Source organism: Canis lupus, chromosome 33 (assembly GCF_011100685.1).
Source record: "Canis lupus familiaris isolate Mischka breed German Shepherd chromosome 33, alternate assembly UU_Cfam_GSD_1.0, whole genome shotgun sequence".
Lineage (NCBI taxonomy): Eukaryota > Metazoa > Chordata > Mammalia > Carnivora > Canidae > Canis > Canis lupus.
This window is the reverse complement of record NC_049254.1, coordinates 8,138,591-8,160,007: the sequence shown is the minus strand read 5'-3', so window position 1 is coordinate 8,160,007 and position 21,417 is coordinate 8,138,591. Positions and strand designations below refer to the sequence as shown.

The 21,417-nt window shown below is 36.1% G+C and overlaps 1 protein-coding gene across 2 annotated transcripts in view; it reads left to right on the top strand.

The window, feature by feature from the left end:
- The window catches only part of IMPG2 (interphotoreceptor matrix proteoglycan 2), an 81,921-nt gene that overhangs the window by 38,489 nt on the left and 22,015 nt on the right, over positions 1-21,417 (top strand). For both annotated transcript variants that reach the window (XM_038582671.1, XM_038582670.1), the window contains 3 exons: positions 916-936; positions 6,529-6,773; positions 10,636-10,721. In XM_038582671.1, coding sequence (XP_038438599.1) covers positions 916-936; positions 6,529-6,773; positions 10,636-10,721 — 352 coding nt within the window. The remainder of the gene's footprint in view (positions 1-915; positions 937-6,528; positions 6,774-10,635; positions 10,722-21,417) is intronic.

Sequence of the window (21,417 nt, the reverse complement as noted above, 5' to 3'; positions counted from 1 at the left end):
CAGTCTCCCCAGTTCAACCTTAGCACTTCTCATAGAATACTGCTTCCACTTGTGACTAAAGTTCATATGAGAACCTAACAACATGACGCCTTTGAAGACCTCTCTCATTTGGCAGCACATGAAAGGTAGCGCCTTTAGGAACCAACTTCCCTGGATTCAAATCCTGCTTTTGGTGCTTCTTGCTGGATGATTTTAGATAAATGATCAAGTTTTAATGTCTTATTTGTATAAAAAAGATAAGTTATTATTAATTCTGCTATATTAAAAATACTTTTGAAATACTTTGGGTAAATTATGTAGTTTCTTTGTTCCTCAATTTTTTTTTACCTGTAAAATGGGGATTCTAATGGTCCTTAATAATCTTAATGAGGATTGAATGAATTAATTTATGTAAAATACTTAGCACAGTTTTTTGGCACATGAGAAGATCTATTAAGTGTCTGTTACATAAAAGAAATAAATATTAAGGCCATGCAGTATCCTAGAGGTCAGTCCTGACATTCTCAATCCCTTAGCATCTTTCTGTATAACATCTTTTCATTTATTTTAAATTACACAACACATTGTCTACCAAAAAAAGTTTTCCCAAGTTTACTAGCTGCTAGCAACTGGAGTCCTCTGCTGATCTACTGCAAAAAGCTTTTTTATGAAGAGAAAACCTTATTATGAATGGTTTAAAAAGTATTTTAAATACAGTTTAAAGATAATAAATATTATCAGTTTTAAAATGGAATCTTTTCTCCTTTGTTTGCTTCCTTCAATCTACATGACTTTGTCAACATCTAATACTATGCAAGCATTTTGATTTAAGGAAACATTTTAGAGGAAATATATTAAGAACTTGCACTTTGATGAATGATATGACAATTATAACTGTTTTAAACTCTACTTAACACTTTCAATTTTTATTTTCAGGTCCCCCAAGGAAAATGGCAGGTAGAGTACTTTTTGGCACTTTTTATAGTCCATTGATTGAAAAGGTAGTTTAGAAAATATGATAGCCCTAGGCCCAAGGGAGCATGGCTCAATTCTTTTATTAGTTCCAATATTAGCACCCATCTCCTTACAGATTGGGGGTTGGCAAACGTTTTTACTTAAGGGGCAGTTAGTAAATATTTTAAGCTTTTCAGGTCGTGCCTTCCTTGTTGCAACTACTTAACTCATCCATCAGATGAATGTAGATATGGGTAATACACTGAAAATGAATGAGTCTGGCTATATTCCAGTAAAATTTATTTATGGAAACTGAAATATGAATTTCATGTAATTTTCACATGTCACAAAATATTGTTCCTGTTTTGATTTTTTCAACTATTTAAAAATATAAAATTTATGACTCCTAGACACTGGGCTAGGTTTAGCTCACAGGTTGTAGTTTATAAGACCCCTGTCATGGACTGTTGACTGTCAAGTATTTTTAAATGTTGCGTTACACTTAATTTAAAATAGGAATAAAACTTTCCATTAATGTAAATACTTCCAAGTATATTTTGTCATTGAATAATATAATCAAGTGTCACTTTAAGTGGTAAATGAAGGGGAGATTGCTGATCTCTATAATAGTTCATTTGCAAAAACAACTGGTCTCTGTAATTTCTTAGAAAATGCATAGTATAAAAACAGCATACCCTTTGTATGGAGGTTGCTTGTCGGTTTTTGCTTTTGGATTCAAATTTATTTAAGATTCATTTTCTCTTAAATTGAAAAGTATAATATGGATTTATGAATCAAATTCATGTGTTAATTATATACATGTTTAGACATACAGTAATCCTACTTCACTGTAGTATTTTATATTTGAAAAGAGCTTTCTGACCTCTTCATTTCCATTTATATTATTCAAGCAAGTGTTTACTACATGCCTACTAATTGGACAAACTCTATGCCTACAGAAATTAATAACTCTTGGTTTATTTCCTCTAGGAACAGACAATCTAATGAAAAGTGCTTTAGAGATATGTCAAATTACTGATTCTTTTTATTTTTTTCATTTTTATTTTCTTAATATCCCTGTGAGGTAGTGAAAATAAGGATTAATATTCTTTTTCCTTCTGGAGGTGAGGATATTTTGCCTGAGACAGACAAACTGATTTGCTATAAGTTACATGACTAGAAGGTATGAGATATTTTGACCCAGGTAACCAGAATTTTGGTTTCTGTACCCTTAGTATATGTAAACTGTTCTGTGTGCATATATTATGGGTATATGTGTTGATGACTTAGTCCTCAACCAAAAGGCCTGTTTAATTGTTCTCCTCATGGCATGATTAGAATGTTAAAACAACCCAAACTCTCATGTTAACCCTATGACCAAAAGCATGATATCTAGTTACTGAGTGCTAAGTCCTCTATAGGAACACAGACAGCAATATGAAGCCACTAGATTTTATGATAGAATTATTAACCTAGGTAGTTTCCAAATTGTTCAGTATTGTCAAGTATTAGTCAGCTGATGTAATTGATTCATAACTTTTTGATATATTCTGAACTGTGGATGAATCAATGTGTGGCACCTAATAGTTCATTTATATAATACAGATATATATATATATATATCCACTCTCTCTCCATAAGCATTTATATGTATATGAAAATTTCTATTTGCTTTGTACTTTTCAAGGTGCACACATTAAGTTAGTAGGTTATGCATTTGATATGAGTCAATACTGTATCTGCCTGGTATACTTCAAAACTTCAGCTCCAGGCTTTGAAAGTGTGTGCCTTCTTTCTTATAGAGAAATATCTGAGTTTCTCTGAAATATCTTTATTTTGGTTGATCTTAATGAGAGGTGATAACAGTTATTTCTTATGTTGAGAATCTGCACAAGTCAAACAGCGATCAAGACATTTGAGGTAAGAGAATAAGAAAGGGTAAATTTCACCTCCACCTGATTGATGTTTCTGGAAATAGCTGTCAGAAGGAGAAACTTTCCTTTATATAGCAGCTGTTTTAGTCTCGTTTAGAAGACGGAAGATGATGATACAATGGTAGCTGGTTAACTCAGAGGTGCTAAGTGCGGAGAGCCAGCACAGCTTTCTTCAATCAGATCGTGTTTTGTTTTCCAATGTGCATGCTGCTTCTTATGTACTTCCTTGGCCTCTTGGCTTTCTTTTATTCTGTCCCTCATCCTGAGGTGCCTCTCTGCTACACTTACTATGCCAGACCTCAGTCTGTTTTGGGTCATAGTGACATTCTCAGCTCCCAGAATAGATGGTTTCTTGATAGCTTAACCACTTCTTTGAGTTCTCTTTCCAGGACAAAAACATGGTAATGAATTGCAGTATATCTCTGAGACACTTTATCTTCTTTAATGAATTTATCCTTGCTAGACAAGATAGTCTTTAATAGAAGTGTTATTTTTATATGCCCAAGAGAAATGTTGGGAGACAAATTATATTTTGTCAATAAAGAATAAGGCCAGTAATCTAACCCAGACTGCTTGGTTTGCGCAGATTTCTTGATCCAGGAATATTTTTCTTGATTTTTTCCCCTATGATATTTAAAAGTCATGCAAGGCACATGGAAGACTCCCATTGAAGCTTTGATTCTCCTTGTCTGATTTGCTACATAGCATAGGAATGAACTCAAGCACTGCGTGGCACAATCTGTTTCCTCCATTTTTTCCTTATCACTACTTTCTGTCTTAACATGAAATAGATTGTGCAGAGACCCCAAGAAGCTCACTCTGAAGATGTAGTCATGCTCAATCCCATCGAGTTTGGAAAGAGCATGCACTTCCTCAGGGTTGGGTTGTGGCTGGGAAGTATGTCTTTAAAATGATTATTCAGGGGGTGCCAGGGTAGTCAGCTGGTTAAGCATCTGTTTAATCATTGACTCACGTCATGAGCTCAGGGTCCTGGGATCCCAGCCCACATCAGGCTTCCTTAGAGACTTTTATATTTAGAGACTAAAAATTCTTCAGATTAAGTAGGGAGTATCATACTGTCATTTAGGTGGCACAAATTTAGTTGTCTTATCTGCCTACATTACTGAATAAAAGTGACCTTTTTTTTTTTTTCTTCAAAAGTATGTATTGAACTATTATGAGCCAAGCATTGTGCTAGATGCTTGGGACACATACTGTGTGGTGAGTTCTGACCAGTAGGTGTCCCTCTTACTGTTTTATTCTACTTCAGGGTCATCATTTGGTTATTTTAGCATATTTTTCTGAATTTATTTCTTTACAAAAGAAGATCAGGAATTACCCATCAATCAATATATTCTGGCATGAAAAATTAAGAGACTTAAACAAGTTCTAGAATAAGCTGATATCTTACCACTTTGTAGAACATCTGGATATGAAAATATTCAGTTACTACTTTGTTTTTTTTCAATATTATTTATTTATTCCTTACTGAGAGATACAGACAGAGGGAGAAGCAGGCTCCCTGTGAAGGAGCCTGACTTGGGATTTGATCCCAGGACCCTAGGATCACCACCTGAGCCAAAGGCAGATGCTCAACCACTGAGCCACCCAGGTGCCCCCAGTTACTACTTTAAAGCACCCTAAACCACCCTATTAGAAGTGGTAGCTTATCAGATCTAGGAGGAAGATCTTCTAGAATTTACTCGAAGGCACTGGGGGCCCTCTCAGTGCCAGATAACCATGCTGAACACTGGGGATAGAAACCTAAGGAGAAACTGAAAGGCAGTCACTTTAAACAAAATTTTTTTACAAAACCACAAAAGCTGTAATCAAAGAAAATATATATAAGTAAGTTCAGAGGGAAAGTGTATGCTTTGATTTAGGAATCATTTTCCTCCTAGAGAATGTCTAAAGGAAACAGATTGTTTCCATTGCCTGTCTATATTGAGTGTTTTATCTTTGGGAAGGTAGTGTTCTTTCCTCTGGAAGGATCTTGGTGTGACTTACTGGGTCCTGTTTCAAATAGTTGTGTCTCATAGACTGGCAGGAAGCCACAGTGATGACTAGAGCAAAGCCGTCCTCATAGTGACTTTTTTTGGATAATAGTTTAATTAAAGCTACTGAGAGTATGGTATAGTAGTTCAGAATACAGGTGCTGGAGTCTGGCAGGTCTGTGTTTAAATCTTGACTCTACCACTTACACATTTCAAAATTTTAGGCAGATCTTCTAACTTCTTTAAATTACAGTTTCTTCAATAATAATCTGAAGATAATAAAACCTTTACAGGGTTATTTTGAAAATTAAATGAGATAGAGCATTTTACATTGTAAGCACTTTTAGTTGTTAGAGAAATCTGAATTAGAGTCTGGAAGGAGTATTTTTATTGGCTTAAACATTTTATTTTATTTATTTTTTAAAATACTTTATTCATGAGAGACATAGAGAGAGAGAGGCAGGGACACAGGCAGAAGGAGAAGCAGGCTCCATGCCTGGTGTGGGACTCGATCCTGGAACTCTAAGATCATTCCCTGGGTGTGAAGGCAGGAGCTAAGCCTACTGAGCCACCCAGGGATCCCTGATTAAACATTTTATAATCTGGTGTTATTTCTCCAAAAAGGTTATTTAAGAAAATGTCAAATGACATGTCAACTACTATTTATTTATTTTTACTTTACCCTTTATTCTAAGAAATCTCTTTGTTTTCTCATGGAAACATAAGATAGTGAAAAAGCCCAATATGACAATTACTTGTTAACTCATCAAGGTTTTATTCAACTCATTAATGAAGGAGCCAGAGGAAAAATGAAAGCAAGTTTGTAGAGCATTTGAAAAAAAGAAATTTATATAGTCAATTTGGACAATAGTTTAATGGATTGATTAAAGAATTAGGGTAGTAAAATCAAACTTTGGAATCATCATTGCTACCAGGCCAAAAAAAAAAATGAATCACATCTAGTTTTATTGCAGTTTTAGTATCAAACTTTATAGGACTGTAAATGATCTGGACTATCAAACAAAATTAAGTCTCCTCAGAGACTTAGATAAACTGTCATATTAGAAACTATTCTAGCATGATACTAAAGAAATAAATCACAAGTCGTCAATTTGCTTTATTTCCAAGTATTTCATATTTTCCTTTCCTGACAACTATGTTTTAGTTCATAGTAATTAAGCCTCTTCATTGCTTTACCACCCTCCTCCTGTTGTGGAGTACATAGTCTATCTAACAGCAGGAAGAAAGATATATGAGAGGATTACCCATTGTTGGGTGGAGTTAGATGATTTTGTTTTAAATTAGGGAGGAGAAATGCTAATAGGGAAAGAAGGAAGCAGGTTGATGGTGGAGAGGAGCTATTGGCTCTGAGGGAGGAAAGAAGGGATGAGAATGGTGGGGAAGATTATGTTCACATATTCTGCAGGGTTGTCTCTATGACCTCCGTAGAACTTTTTCCATGTTCCTAGGGCTGTGAACCTCTGCTGTCTAGGAAGCAGGAGAGGATGGCAAAAGGTCCAGAGTCTGCAGAGAATTGTGGTAGAATCCGTGCTTTTTGAGACCACCCTTTCCCTCCCCATGGGTGCAGTGTTGTACTCCATGGGTTCAAAGCTCCTTTCTTTGTGCTCCTTAGCGGGGCCTAATTTGTTCTCTCTTTTCATCCATAGCGGCATAGATGTTCACTATGCAGTTACCTTCAATGGTGAGGCCATTGGCAATACCACCTGGGACCTAATTAGCCTTCATTCCAACAAGGTGGAAAACCACGGTCTTGTGGAACTGGATGATAAGCCCACTGCCGTTTATGCAATTAGCAACTTCAGAGATTATATTGCTGAGACACTGCATCAGAATTTTTTGCTGGGGAACTCTTCTTTGAATCCAGATCCTGACTCCCTTCAGCTTATCAATGGTGAGTTGATATCCATCATAAAGTCCTTGTACACCATTAGTTTCTTTTCCAATATACTTTGGTGAGAACTAATTTCCTTAAATATATGTGGTTCTGAGCATTGTCCAGACTGCATGAGAAAGGCGCCATCCTGGTATGAATGAGCTGTGGCCATACAGCTATGTTGGATAGATCAATCAGGAGCTCTTAGGATATATGTAGACAAAAGGCCACAAAGCGTGGAGAAAGTAGAGAACAGCATGACATTTAGAAGTAGTGTAGGGAAATGGGAGCAAAATGTAAGAAAAAGGGAAATAGAATATGCAAGTATGAGTTGGAAACAGGTTATAGTGCTGCCAGGCCAATCGACACATTAATTCTCCATGGGCACATCAACTGGTATAAAGACTTAAAAGCCAGAGAATGAAAGACAAAGAGTAGCTCAGGAAAGTTCAAGGAAGATCCTGGTCACAGAAGAACTGATAATGGGTGGTAGGCAAAATCCCAGAGAATCCAGTACCAAGTGTGAATTCAGAGAGCTGGAGAGATCCAGTTATGATACGAAATCAGCAGGTGGATCTGGGATCATCAAGGAGGGGTTGACTATGGATTTAGAGTCTAAAGAGTGGCCTAGTTAATCTCAGACTGAAGTTTACCAAGAATCTGTTTACTAGGGATGCCCGGGTGGCTCAGTGGTTGAGCATCTACCTCCGGCCCAGGGTGTGATCCTGGAGACTCGGGATCAAGTCCCGCATCGGGCTCCCTGCGTGGAGCCTGCTTCTCCCTCTGCCTGTGTCTCTCATGAATAAATAAATAAAATCTTTTAAAAAAAATCTGTTTACTAGTGTTGCAACCGTTTAACTCATCAGGGACATGGTATCCTGTTAAATTACTTACTACTTCATCTTTACTTCTTTATGATTTCTTCACTCATGGGTAGTTTAGCTTTTAAAATTTTACTGAAATGATTGCATGGGAGTAATACCAGCTGCCAAACCAGGAAAATTAATGAATGAGAGGCAATACTAACAATGATGCATTTTTATAGCCTCTTCATTTCCCACATTTTCTTAAGAGAAAAGAGTTTGTATCTTTTCAGACAGCTATCCCCTTGGCCTCTGTGTGTATATGTGTGTGTGTAAATAAATACAAATATGAGAGAGAGAGAAAGAGAGAGAGAGAGAGAGAAAAGACAGAAAAAAACTTTAACAAAATTTTACTATGTATAAAATACATTTACTTCCTATAGAAGATATTTTTTGAGGGCTGAACTAAAACTTTAAATCGCTTTTCAGTTATTTTGGCTACTAAACTGATGTTTCCTTAAAATGACAGTGTGCTAAGACAGGACCACAAAGTGGCCTGACTTCAGATGGCTTATATAGTAGAGAAACTATTTTGTTTTTTATTTTATTTTTTATTTTTTTTTTCTATTTTGTTTTTTAATTAATTTATTTATTTTAGAGAGAGAGAGAGAGAGCATAAGCAGGGGGAAGGGCAGAGGGAGAGAAGAAAAAGAGAATCTGAAGCAGACCTCCTGCTGAGTGTGGGGCTTCATCTCACCATCCTGAGATCACGGCCTGAGCTGAAGCTTAGAGTTGGAAGCTTAACCAACTGCACCACCCAGGTTCTTCTAAAGTGGAGAAACTCTTTCTTCATGGATGATAGTGCTATTAGGCTATCGGTTCTAAAACACCGGGGAACCTTTGTATTTTAGAGCAGTGCAGGTATCCTGGGTGTACTTTTTCATCGTTGTATCTTGTTAGAAAACCTGAGCCAGATAAAATAGTGAAAAGAGAAGGGGCTTGTTACAATCTGATGTTGTTGGAGTCCTTTTGGCAAGGCTAGCTTAGACTAGCTGGGAGCTACCTAAGGGGACAGCAAATAGTCAGAAAGTCCCAGGAATCTGGATATTGGGATCAGAGAATAACATATAAGCTAGGAGGTCATGACCTGAAGGAGCTGGGAACCTAAACTGAGCATAAGGTATAGACACCAAGTAACGAGGGTAGTGGGAGAATGACCTGGAGGCTACGGTATGCAACAGGCAAAGTGAGATTGTTTAGGAAACTAAATCCACATATAGCATAGGAAGGTCTTCCTTTTATGTAGAGCCTTATAGTAGAGCTACCTCTTAGAAGGTGTCCTAAAAAGGAGTTTAACAACTGAGAATTTCTAAGTAAATTTAACAAAAACTTTAGAATATACAGGAGAAACTAATTCAGGTGCTTTATCTTTCATTAGATGTATGTTTTAATTGCACAGAACTTTTGTCTCTAAAACCTATTTCTATTGTCCTGCCTACTTAGAATGCTGAAAGACTTCAGTTTTCGAGACCTGGTCATTTCTTAAAGATGTATCATCCTTTCCAGGTGCTAATTTTCCATAGAAGACAAGATCATGGTATATACAACTGAAAGAGAGTTTTGGGAAATACTTAAAGAGGGTTTTTGGCTTCTCATTGGCCTCTTTATGTCAGGCCAGTGGTAACAGATGAATAAAAAGAGATTCTGCTTCTATATTAGGTGGATATACCAGACCAAATCCTTTTTTTTTTTCTTTAGCTTTTATAGATTCCCTCTCCCCTTCAGGCAAAATCAATTTCTTCTTTGTATCCCATACATTGTATATATATCCCTCACATCATTTTATAATTTGTATTTATCTCTCTGACATAGGGAATACTTACACAGGAAAAACTTGGCTTTATGTTATAGTCTCAACTTTATCAAAGTCTGTAATAACTAAGCAAGGATTCAGGAAGCCTTTGCTGAATTAAGTTTTATAATCTACTGTCTTACCTTTTTTGCTCTTCAATGTTGGTAATAGTGATAAACTCTCTGGTGTCCTAGCCCATTTTTCAAGGATACTTTTCTTTCAGAAAAGAAATAATTTTTCTTTATCTTCTCCATTCTTAGCAATCAAATAAGTTGAGATTTCAGTTTAACTTCCTTATTAAAATGAAAATAAAATTAAAAACATCTGCTTCACAGGAATCTTGAAAAGAGTAAACAATGCTTGAAAGAAGAAAAAGAAATAACAGGAATATTTTAAGTGTAATAATGAGAATATTTTATGTTGGAATCTTATAAATGAGATAGATTGTGTTAATATTGATGCAGGACCCAGAGAGGGTCTCACAGGACCAGTCAAAGAGGGTCCTTTGCGACACACACAGGCTAGAAATCAAATATAAGCCGGCAGGAAGTGAGAGCAAAGTTTATTGAAGATATATATGGAGAGAGCAGTTACCAGACAGAGTATCTGGGAGACTCTGGAAAAGGAGAGTCTTGTTCTTTGCTTTGCTGGGGTCTTGTCTTTGCTGGGGTTTTCAGTGAAGATTGTGGTAGGGTGTACATGTTCTCTCAGGCATCTGGGAACCAACTGGAACAAGGACAAGGGTCCAGGTGTCCTCCACAAGCCACTTATTCCTTGGAGCCAGGGCGTCTTGGCATTGAGATGTCTAGTGCCCGTGGTCTGGAATACACATATGATGGCCTTGTCGAGTCATTCTCCCATAGCCCTTCCTTAGATGTTATCTATTGTGCTGGAAGGCTCTAAAAACATCATAACTTCTTGTCCTTACAAGGAGGACATACACTATTTGTTCTATGAGGCATGTATAAAGTGAGGATGCAGATCCTAGGGAGAATAGAAGCAGGAAAAAGAGCAAAAAGCAGATCTTGTAGAGTCCTTTAGTTTCCCTATCTCAATATAGGTAAAATAATGGAAAAGTAATAAACATTTTCTAAGCAAGTCTCCCGTATCTGTTGTGCCAAGATCTAAACCAGAAAAAGGAACAACTTGGTTTTTAGTTGTCCCTGAAACTCAAATACAGTAGTATCTCAACAAAATATGTTCCTTAATATTGTTCTTTCTTCAGTGAGAGGAGTTTTACTTCCTGAAACTGAAGACCAAGTTTGGAACACCCAAAGTTCAAGTCTTCAATCAACCCCACCATCCATTCTGGTAAGTATGTTTCTATGTTATATGCCTAGAATCAGGCCCTCAAACTTCTTTTCTTCATACACTCACCTGCTTACTTTGGCAGCATGAATTTCCTAAGCTGTTCCTGTTTCAAATATTTTCTTACATCATCCTTGGAACATCATTCACAGTTGTCAGCTCCAGAGTCCCAGGTATTGGTTCAGAAAATTTAAGCCTTCTGCAGTGGTTAAATGAAGTCTGCAGCAGTTAATTGCCAAGCTCTACATGTGGTATAAAACTTATTTATGGTTTATACTTGTTTGGTAATAATTAAGCCCTAAGTGCCCAATGAGTTGTCCTCTAAAAGTTACTCAGAAGTAGTTTTTATAGCCAAGACTGTACATTGATATACATAGGTACAGAGGATAGATTTGCATTCCAAGGATTGTATTGAAGAAAATTGTTAGACTCCAAAGCATATAGAATAGCTTGTGTATGGGAGAGAGAGAGAAGAATAAAAGTAGCAGCTATCTGACAAATGACAGAGACTCAAAATCAGGCCTCCTTTTAACCTGTGCTGAAAACATTTCCATTCACACAGAAACATCGTGAAATGAATGTTCCTTTTTGTTCTTACCACTCAACTCCGCTGGGTGTTCCTTTATTCCTTCCAAACCTCCACTTGCCATTTCACCTACTAAGAGGCATCTAGTAGAAAAGAAAGTGGCTACCTTGAGTGTAGTTGAAACAACAGCATGGACACCTACAATCACAACACACACCTGCAGAGACTACCTGGTTATAAAGCATCCATGAATCTTTTGTTATCTCATAGAATAGTGGGACTCCCTTCTAATTCCCTACTCTTACTCTCTTGAGACTTTTCTGGCTCATAGAAGCTTTTTGAAATACTTGTTTCTTGATTTTAATCCTGCAATGAACATATACAAAGTCTGCCCCCAAATCACTTAGCCATTAATATATGCAGTCATTTCTCGTATTCTGTTGTAGAGCAGCTCAGTTTTGAAATGTGGTGTCACTGGAAGTACTCTTTTCATTGAGTTCCATATTGGAGAAAAAAGATTAGGGAGGATTCATAATACAGATTACATTATTTGGTGTTTATTCATTCACTTATTCATTCATTCAAGTATATTTATTTAGTACTTTTCATGTGCCAAGTGCTGGGGAAGCCGAGATGAATAAAGATGTGGGCTTGCTCTCAAGAAGTTTCCAGTCTGGTAGACAGACTTCTACACAAATAGGACTTCTGTGCTATCATAGAAGTCCATTCAGGATGCAGTGGCAGAGGATGGTGATTCACTGTGAACATGGCACCACTAGTCATTCCTTCTAATCATATTCATCTCAAGCTTCTCTAACCACAGAACTGTGATGATGAGATTTAGAATGCTGTTGTAAAGATAGGAATTTCAATATGAGCTGGAGGTTGTAAGCTGGAGACCAGCCAGCTGGATGTGCTTTGGGACCAAATTTTTAAAGAAGCCAACATTTAACAATCAGGTATTTTTGCAGGAAAATGCAGATTTCTAACTTCTTTTGAAAACTGGGAAGATCTGGTATTTAGTTTGGGTTTGGAAAGCGACTGCTCCTTTACTGATGACAAGTACTGACTAAACTGGGCTCACATGGTGCCTATAATGTGGTTCTATTTGCATTAAAGGCAATCTCTCCATTTTTTGAATAGTGGTAATTGTGGGGCCATAACAATTTGAGGAGACAGTGGAATGTTAATGGATAATAATAAGGCATGAAAAAAAGAATGATTAGCTAGAAGTGTGTAGTTACTGGTTTTTCTTTTTTGGAGGGGGCAAGCTGTTAACATGATTTTGTTCTTTTATAGAAATGAGAATAATTTTTTAATAGATTGATTTTTAGGAATTATTTTAGAGGTAGGAATTTTGAGATATTGAATTTGACACTTTTTGGCATCCTAACTTGGAAAATCACATGTTGCACAGTATGCTTTCTATAGCACTAGCAAGCTTTTCAGTTGGCATTCACAGAAGTGAAACTTGGCCAGGATAAGTTAATATACTACATTGAACTAAAAGAAGAATTTTTGAGTTGAATTTGTTACTATGGGAACATCTATTCCTATAAAAATAAATGAAGTGCTATTGCTGGCACATATAGGTATACCTTTTACAATGTAAGAATACCATTTTTTAGGGGGCACGTATTTGGAAGAGATGGTCATCCTTAATTAAAAAGTCAAGTTGTAGGGTGCATGGGTGGCTCAGGCAGTTAAGCATCCGACTCTTGATTTCTGCTCAGTTGATGATCTCAGGTCGTGAGATTGAACCTTACCTTGGGCTCACACTCAGCATGGAGTCTGCTTGAGATTCTCTCTCTCTCCCTCTGCCTTCGTTCCTCCCTCTGCTCATGTTGTCTCTCTCTCAAAATAAATAAATAAAATCTTTTTTAAAAAGTCAAGTTGTTTACTTTCACTGTTTATTTGGCTTATTTGTGGCTTGTATTTTATCAGAGATATTATGTATTGTTTCAATTTTTTATTGAATGAAAGGGCATTCATAGATATACTGAAATTGTGTATATTGTTTGAGGATTTCCTTTTCATTAAGGATTAAGCTGTTTTCCCGATGTGTGTCAGGTCATAGGTTCTGTGTAGTAAAATTCAGTTTTTTCAGCATGGGTTAAAGAGCTTAGGCCATTTCACTTAGAATTCTGAAAAATTTCACATGTAGAATTTGCAAGGATATAAATATGCCTGACTCAACTGGATGAATATGTGCCTTTAACACATCTCTAGAAGTGATTTTAGATAATTAAGAGGAATAAAAGTAAATTCCTTGGTATAGTATGATTGTCTTCATTCTAACTACTTTTTTGAGGAACAAATAGGGCATTGAGCAAATGGCCTTCTTGCTTCTCCTTGAGTGTACGTGTGGTTTTAAATACTGAAAAAGAAATGGGAAAGGAAGAAAGTTTTCTGACTATACAAACAACCTCCATATTCAACCTAGCATATTAGAAAATAGGGTTTCCTTTCTCTCTTTGCTCTGTTTACCTGGGCCTTACCGACCTGTGGACATAGGTTAATCTGAATGAGAATGGACTGCTGAGGCGGTTGGTTCTAGTTTCTCCTCTGGGAATCCTTTTGCCATCTGGTTATAGATACTTATACATATCTCTCAATGAACAGCCTAGTATTATGGGCAAAGCACGGGGACTAAGAACTCTAGAAACTCAGGAGTATAGTTCTGATTTTTTTTCCTCTATTTTCTTTGACTGTGGGCATTTCACTTCTATGAGATGAAGTTTCTTATCTTTAATCGACAAGGTTAGACCACATGATTCAAGAATCCTATTCTAAAATTTGATACTTCTGTTTTGTTCACGCATATGTACACACTAACCCCCCTAAAATGGTACTGAGACTCAGTTTCCAATATGTGAAGGGAGGGTGAGTGTTCCCACACAGCACTACATAATTCTCCAGACATCAGCTGGGTGTTCAAGGATTCAACTCAATTCTGACACTATCTACCCAGAGAGATAGCATCAGATTCCACAGGTTAAGGGCTCAGTTCTACAAGACTGCCCCCCTACTTCCACTTCAGACATCAGATATTGCAAGCCTCGGTTGCTACCTGTACTTCTGACCTACAAGCTATAAATCACAGGTTCCCATGACCTCTTCCTCAAGTTTGGTTGATTTGCTAGAATGGCTCACAGAACTCAGAGAAACATTTTCCTTACTAGATTACTGATTTATCATAAAAGGATACAACCCAGGAATAGCCTGATGGAAGAGATGCATAGGGCAAGGTATGTGGGAAGGGGCACAGAGCCAAGCTCTTGCCAGATATGCCACTCTCCTCAAATATCCAGGTGCTCACTAACCCAGAAGCTCTCTGGACTCTATCATTTTGGGGTTTTATGGAGGCTTCATTACATAAGTGTGATTGATTACATCATCAGCTATTAGTAACTGATTCAACCTCTAGCCCCTCCCCCCTCCCTGAGGGCCATGGGATAGGACAGAAAGTTCCACCCTTAATCACATGGTTGGCTTCATGGGCAACAAGTCCCAATCCATAGGTGCCCTCTAAAAGTTATCCCATTAACATGACAAAACATACTATAATAACTCTCAACACTTAGGAAATTCCAAGGGTTTTGGGATCTGTGAGCCATGAACTGTGGATCCTAAGACCAGATACATATTTTTAATGAATTACAATATTATACCTTCTTTCCTAACATAAGATTTAGAAACCAAAGGAAAGTCTTTTAAGCACCTCAGCTTTTAAGCACCTAAGCTAGTATTTTTATTTAATTTGTTTTCCTTTCACCCTCTGGACTTCAATTTGTTGACTTTTCATTTATCTGGAATTGAACTCTTACTCTCTCCATCTGATCATTCCTTTTTTTCTTCCCAGGTTCACTGAGATATGATTGATATATAGCATTATGTAAGTTTTAAGTCATACATGATGATTTAATACACTTACATGGTGGGAAATAATTACCATGGTAGGGTTAGGTAACACTTTCATCACCTCACATAAGTACTTTTTTTTTTTTTTTTTTGTGGTGAAAACATTTAAGATCTACTCTCTTAGGAGTTTTCAAGTATGGGGCAGCCTGGGTGGCTCGGCGGTTTAGCACCGCCTTCAGCCCAGGACATGATCCTGAAAACCCAGGATCGAGTCCCATGTCAGACTCCCTGCATGGAGCCTGCTTCTCCCTCTGCCTGTGTCTCTGCCTCTCTCTCTCTCTCTGTGTGTCTCTCATGAATAAATAAATTTAAAAAATGAAAAGGAAAAAAAAAAGGTGTTTTCAGTATGTAATACAGCATTGTACATTATAGTTTGACATTATATGTTTGACATTAGATCCCCAGAACTTACTAATCTTATAACTGGAGATTTTTACCCTGTGGCCAACATCTCCTCATTTCTCCCAACCCCCCACCCCTGGAAATAATCATTCTTGTCTCTATTTATAAAAATTCAGCTTTTTTAGACTTCACATATAAGTGGTATCAGGCAGTATTTGTGTTTTTGTCTAGTTCGTATCACTTAGCATAATGTCCTCAAGATCCATCCATGTTGTCATAAACAGCAAGATTTCTTTCTCATGGCTGAAAAGCATTCCGTTTGTGTGTGTGTGTGTGTGTGTGTGAGATATAATCCAATTTATTAATTTTTGCTTCTTGCCTTTGCTTTTGATGTCATATCCAAAAATCATTGACAAGACTAATGTCAAGGATATTTTTCTTCTATGAGTTTTACAGTTTAAGGTCTTATTTTTAAGTCTTTAATCCATTTTTTTTTAATTTTTTAATCCATTTTTAATTAATTTTTGTGAGTGGCGTCAGGGGTCCACTTTCATTCTTTTGCATATGATTATCCAGTTTTCCCAACTCCATTTATTGAGGAGACTATCCTTTCCCCACTGGGTATTTTCTCAGCTCCCTTGTAATATCAGTTGTATCTTTGGATTTATCTGTGTATCTTTGGATTTATTTCTGAGAAATTCTCTCTCTTTGGTCCATGTGTCTGTTTTTTTTTTAATTTTTCTTTTATTGGAGTTCAATTTGCCAACATATAGCAGAACACCCAGTGTTCATCCCGTCAAGTGCCCCCCTCAGTGCCCATCATCCAGTCACCCCAACCCCCTGCCCACCTCCCCTTCCACTACCCCTTGTTCATTTCCCAGAGTTAGGTGTCTCTCATGTTTTGTCACCCTCACTGATATTTTCACTCCTTTCCCCTTTATTCCCTTTCACTAATTTTTATATTCCCCAAATGAATGAGACCATATAATATTTGTCCTTCTCCGATTGACTTATTTCCATGTGTCTGTTTTTATGCCAGTGTGTTACTGTTTTGATTACTAAAATGAAATTACTATATTGCTTTGTAATGTAGTTGCTTCATATTGTAGTTTAAAATCAAGAAGTGTAGTAGCGTATGGTTTTCTTCTTTTCTCAGGATTGCTTTATTTTTATTTTTAAAAATTTTTTTTAAAGATTTTATTTATTTTTATTATTTATTCATGAGAGACCCAGAGAGAAAGGCGGAGACACAGGCAGAGAGAGTAGAAGCAGACTCCCTGCAGGGAGCCTGATGTGGGACTCAATCCCAGGACTCCAGGATCATGCCCTGGGCCAAAGGCAGACGCTCAACCACTGAGCCACCTAGGCGTCCCTCAGGATTGCTTTAGATATTCAGGGTCTTTTGTAGTTCTTTATGAATTTTAGGATCGTTTCTTCTCTTTCTAAAATGCTACTGGAATTTTAATAGGGATTACATTGAATCTGAAGATGTCTTTGGCTAGTATGGACTTTTTAACAGTATTAATTTTTCCAATCTGTGAATACAGAATATGCTTCCATTTATGTGTGTCATCTTTAGTCTTTCACCAAAGTCTTATTGTTTTCACTACATGGATCTGTCACCTACTTGGTTATATTGATTTCTAAGGCTGTTAACTGTTTTAGATGCTATTATAAAAGGAATTATTTTTCTTTTTCCAATAGCTTGTTTTTAATGTACAGGAATGTAGTCGATATCTGTATATTGATCCTATTGTATCCTATAACTTTACTTAATTCATTGATTTGTTCTAACAGTTTTTTAAAAAGATTATTTATTTTAGAGGATGTGAGTGGGGGAAAGGGCAGCCGGAGAGGGACAGGATTTCAAGCAGACTCCCCACTGAGGGCAAAGCCTGATGCAGGGCTCAGTCTCATGACCCTGAGATCATGACCTGAGTTGAAATCAAGAGTTAGACCCTTAACCAGCTGAGCCAACCAGATGCCCCCATTCTAACAGTTTTTTTATTTCTTTAGGATATTATATATGTAGGATCATGCCATCTTAAACAGACCATTTTACCTCTTCCTTTCTGATTTGAATGCCTTTTATTTAGTCCTCTTGCCTAATTGCCTTGACTGGGACTTTTAATATTATACTGAATAAGATGATGGGAGTGAGAACCCTTGTCTTGTTCCTCATCTTAGCAGGAAAGCTTCAGCCTTTCACAATTGAGTATGATATTTGCTGTGGGTTTGTCATATGTGGCCTTTATTATGTTGAGATATGTTCCTTCTGTACCCAATTTATTGAGGGTTTTTATCATGAAAGAATGCTGAATTTTGTCAGATACTTCCTGTATCTTTGAAGATGATTTTTTATTCTTTATTTTATTAATGTGGTATATCACATTTATTGATTTGTATATGTTGACTCATCCTTGTATCCCAGGGATAAGTCCTCTCCTGACCCTGGCATATGATTCTTCTAATTTGCTCTGAATTCAGTTTACTAATATTTTGTTGGCAATTTTTGCATTACATTAATCAGAGATATTGGTCTGTCATAGGGAGAAGCAGGCTTCTCGCAGGGAGCCCGATGTGGAATTCCTCTGAGTAGAACAAGGTTATGGTTGCAGTGGGAGGTCCCCTTCTTTGGTGTTTCAGTCTTTAGGTTGCCCTTTTTAACCTTTCCACCAGCATCAGCCTTCCTGGTTTCACATTTCTTCTCTCTAGTATCTGGCTTTTCAGCTTTTTCACCTACCAACTTGGAAGATGGGAAAAAGCAGTCTGTGTCCATTTTTTAAACCAGATTGTCTTTGTTACTGAGTTGTATGAGTATTTAATATGTTTTGGGTATTAACCCATTATTGAATATATTATTTGCAAGCATCTTCTCCCACTCAGTTAATTACCTTTTCATTTGTTGATGGCATCTTTCAGTGTAAAGAAGCTTTTTAGTGGGACATAGTGTCATTTGTTTATTTTTGTTGCTCCTGCCTTTGGAGCGAGATCCAAAAAATTATCGCTAAGACCAATGTCAAGGAGCTTACTGACTATGTTTTTTCTTCTAGGCATTTTATAGTTTCTGGCCTTACAGTTCAAGTCATTTTGATTGGATTCTCTCTTCCATTGATCCGTGTGTCTGTTTTTATGCCAGTACTATACTGTTTTGATTAACTTTTTAGTATAGATTAAACTCAGGGAGCGTGATATCTCTGGCTTTGTTCTTCTTCAAGATTGCTTTGCCTATTTGGGGTCTTTCGTGGTTCCATACAAATTTTAGAATTAGTTTTTCCAGTTTTGTGAAAAAATGCCATTGTAATTTTGATAAGGATTACATTGAATCTGTACAGATTGCTTTAGGTCATGTGGATGTTTTAATAATATTATTTCAATTCAGGAACATGGAATATCTTTCCATTTATTTGTGTCTTTAGTTTCTTTCATCAGTGTCATAATTTTCAGTATGCAGGTCTTTCACCTCCTTGGTTAAATTTATTCCTAGGTATTTTATTCTTTTTGATACAATTGCATATGATTGTTTTCTTGATTTAGATTTCTTGATTTTTTTCTGATAGTTTCTTATTAGTGTATAAGAATGCAACAGAATATTTTTTGAGTGTTTGGTGGAGTTTGCCAATGAGACCATCTGGTCCTGGTCTTTTCTTCGGAGGCTTTTGATTCAATCTCCTAACTAGTAATTGGTCTATTCATATTCTCTGTTTCTTCCTGATTTAATCTTGGAAGATTGTTTGATGTTAGGAATTTCTCCATTTCTTCTAGATTATCCAATTTGTTCATAATAGTTTCTTCTGATCCTTTGTAGTTCTGTGATATCAATTGTAACTTTGCTTTTATTTCTGGTTTTATGTATTTGAGCCCTCTCCCTCTCTTTTTTCCTTGGTGAGTCTAGCTAAAGGTTTGTCAATTTTGTTTATCTTTTTGAAGAAAAGCTCTTAGTTTCAATGATCTTTTCTGTTGTCCTTTTAATCTTCATTTCATTTATTTCCATTATTTCCTTCCTTCTACTAATTTTGGGGTTTTGTTGTTGTTTTTGTTATTATTCTTTTTCTGTTTTCTTTGGGTATAAAGTGGTTAGATTGTTGATTTGAGATTTTTCTTACTTTTTGAGGTAGGCCTCTATTGCTGTGAACTTCCCTTTTATAACCACGTTTGCTGCACCTCATAAATTTTTGTATAATATATTTTTGTTTTCATTTGCCTGTAGGTATTTTTTTATTTCTCCTTTGATTTCTTTGATGACCCATTGGCTCTACAGTAGCATGTTTAATATCCATATTTTTTGTGTTTTACCATTTCCTTCCTGTAATTGATTTCTATTTTCACATCATTGTGGTCAGAAACGATGCTTTATATGATTTCAGTCTTCTTGAATTTATTAAGAGTTGCTTTGTGGCCTAACATGTGATCTGCCTTGGAAAATGTTCCATGGGCATTTGAGAAGAATATGTATTCTGGTGCTTTTGGATGGAATGTTCTATATGTTTATATTTTAAGTCTATGTGGTGTAATGTGTCATTTATGGCCAGTGTCTCATTATTGATTTATTGCTGTCAGTTTTTACTTTTAGGCATGTTAATATTTGCTTTATATATTTTGGTCTTCCTATGTTGAGTACCTATGTATTTATAAATGTTATGTTTTCTTATTAGAGTGACTCCTTCATTATATAATGCCCTTCTTTCTTTTTTATTGTAGTAAAAGAGTGATGAATGTAAAGCTGTATCAGCTTTCTTTTTGTTTTCATTTGCATGGGATATCTTTTTCTGTCCCTATCCCTAACACTTTTAGTCTGTGAGTGTTCTTATTTCCAAAGTGAATCTCTTGTTGGCTGCATATAGATGAGCCCCTTTTTTAAAAATCCATTCAGCCATTCTATATCTTTTGATTAGAAAATTTAGTTCATTTACATTTAATTATTGATAGATATGTACCTACTGCCATTTTGCTCATTGTTTCCTGGCTTTTTTTTGTAGTTTGTCTCTTCTTTTTGTCTCTTCACTTCTGGTTTTATAACCTTCCTTAGTATTACATTTAGATTCCTTTCTAATTTTCTTTTGTGCATTTACTATAAATATTTGCTTTGTGATTACCATAAGGTTTACATATATCATCATATATATATGTGTATATGTGTGTGTATTTATATATATATAATATATATAAAACAATCTATTTTAAGTTGATAGTAACTTAAATTTGAATACATTTCAACACTCTACATTTTAATCTCCCCCATGTTTTATGTTTTTGATGTCACATTTAATATCTTTTTATTTTATGTATCCTTTAATTATTGTAGTTTTAGTCAATTTTTACTTTTGTCTTTTATATTAGCTTTATAAGTGATCAGTCCATTATCTTTATGTTTAACTTTTCCTATGAGATTTTTACTTTTGCATGTTTTCTTGTCATTAGTCAGTATCATTTCTTTTCAGCTAAAAGCAGTCTCTTTAATGTTTCTTCTAAGGCCCATTTAGTGGTGATGAACTCCTGTAGCTTTTGCTTATCTGGAGAACCTTTTTTTCTTAGTTTTTTTTTTTTTTTGCCTCGATTCTAAATGATAATCTCACTGTGGGTGAGTATTCTTTCCTTAAAGTGCTTCGAAAATTTCATGCCATTACCTTCTAGCTTGAAAAGTTGCTGCTGAAAAGTCTGCTGATATCCTTATAGGGTTTCCTATGAATGTAATAGGTTCTTTTTTCTTATGTTGCATTTAGGAGCCTCTCTTTATCTTTATGTTTTGACACTTTATAGTATGTCTTGATGTTGATCTTTTTGGATTCATCTTTTTTTTATAAATCTCTGTACTTCCTGGACCTAGATGTCTGTTTCCTTCCCATTTTAGGGAATTTTTCAGTCATTATTTCTTCAGATAAGTTTTCTGCTTCTTTTTCTTTCTCTTCT